Genomic DNA, 1,018 nt, shown 5'->3' with positions numbered 1-1,018 from the left:
TTGTAATTCATCCGGAATGTTTACTTTAGGAAGAAAATTAGTTGAATGACAAGCATTGGTATGACGTTTTGTACACATTATGAATAATACAGCAACAGTTGCCGGAACACTAAGTATTACCGGTAATGCAAAACATGTTCGTTGTAGCATTACCTGAAATTTAATTAATGAATTGAATAAAGCTAACATTGTGGAAGAAGTATTATATCCGATCAATTTTAACATGATCAAATTTATAAAAATTAATCCAGATCGATTAATATGTTTAACTTTCCAAGCAAACATTTCCTTATAAAATAACATTTAAGATATTCATTTTTGGAATTCAATTAAGATTTTTTGATTAAAATTATTAACAAAATCAAATAATGAATAGCAATTTAATTTCATTAATTTTCATTTTTAAAAACATCCGGAAAATTTGATAATTTTAATTGAAAATTGTAATTGAATTCAATAATTTCTCTCTCATTAACAAAAAAAATTTGTAAAGGAAAAAAAGGATATGAGTTTTACCTTACATGCAAACTTAGATGTGTGATAGGTAATTGTCACAGCAATAGCTTGAATAAATACAATCCAAAGAGCATCAAATGGAGTTGTATATTGATTTAATTCGACATAATCATCGTATATCTAAAATTAATTAAAATAATTGAACAAAAATTTTAAAATTTACAGTAATTTTTAGCCAAACAAATGAATCATTCCTATCTTATTAGTTATTTCCGATAATAGTTTAGCTAAATATCTGTGGATAGAATCATTCTATGCATTGATATTTTTAAATGGCAAACTTATTGACTAAACTTATCAAAAAACTTAATCAAAAACTTAATCAATTAATTAATCAATTAATCAATTATATGAAAATAAATAGTTTAGCTAAATACCTATGGATAAAATCATTCTATGCATTGATATTTTTAAATGGCAAATTTATTGACTAAACTTAATCAAAAAACTTAATCAAAAACTTAATCAATTAATTAATCAATTAATCAATTATATGAAAATA

The 1,018-nt window shown here is 22.9% G+C and overlaps 1 protein-coding gene across 1 annotated transcript; it reads right to left on the bottom strand.

Annotated features, from left to right (window-relative positions):
• Window positions 1-24: 24 nt before the first annotated feature.
• On the bottom strand, window positions 25-636 carry LOAG_15969 (hypothetical protein; the record flags this gene model as incomplete). The annotated part of the gene is made up of 2 exons (XM_003151456.1): window positions 25-153; window positions 517-636. Coding segments are annotated over 2 exons (249 nt in total), but the record flags the coding sequence as incomplete, so codon positions are not given.
• Window positions 637-1,018: the final 382 nt, after the last annotated feature.

Source organism: Loa loa (assembly GCF_000183805.2).
Source record: "Loa loa unplaced genomic scaffold supercont3.315, whole genome shotgun sequence".
In the NCBI taxonomy this organism is placed as follows: Eukaryota; Metazoa; Nematoda; class Chromadorea; order Rhabditida; family Onchocercidae; genus Loa; species Loa loa.
The sequence above is the reverse complement of the archived record's forward strand: the minus strand, read 5'-3'. Positions and strand labels throughout refer to the sequence as shown.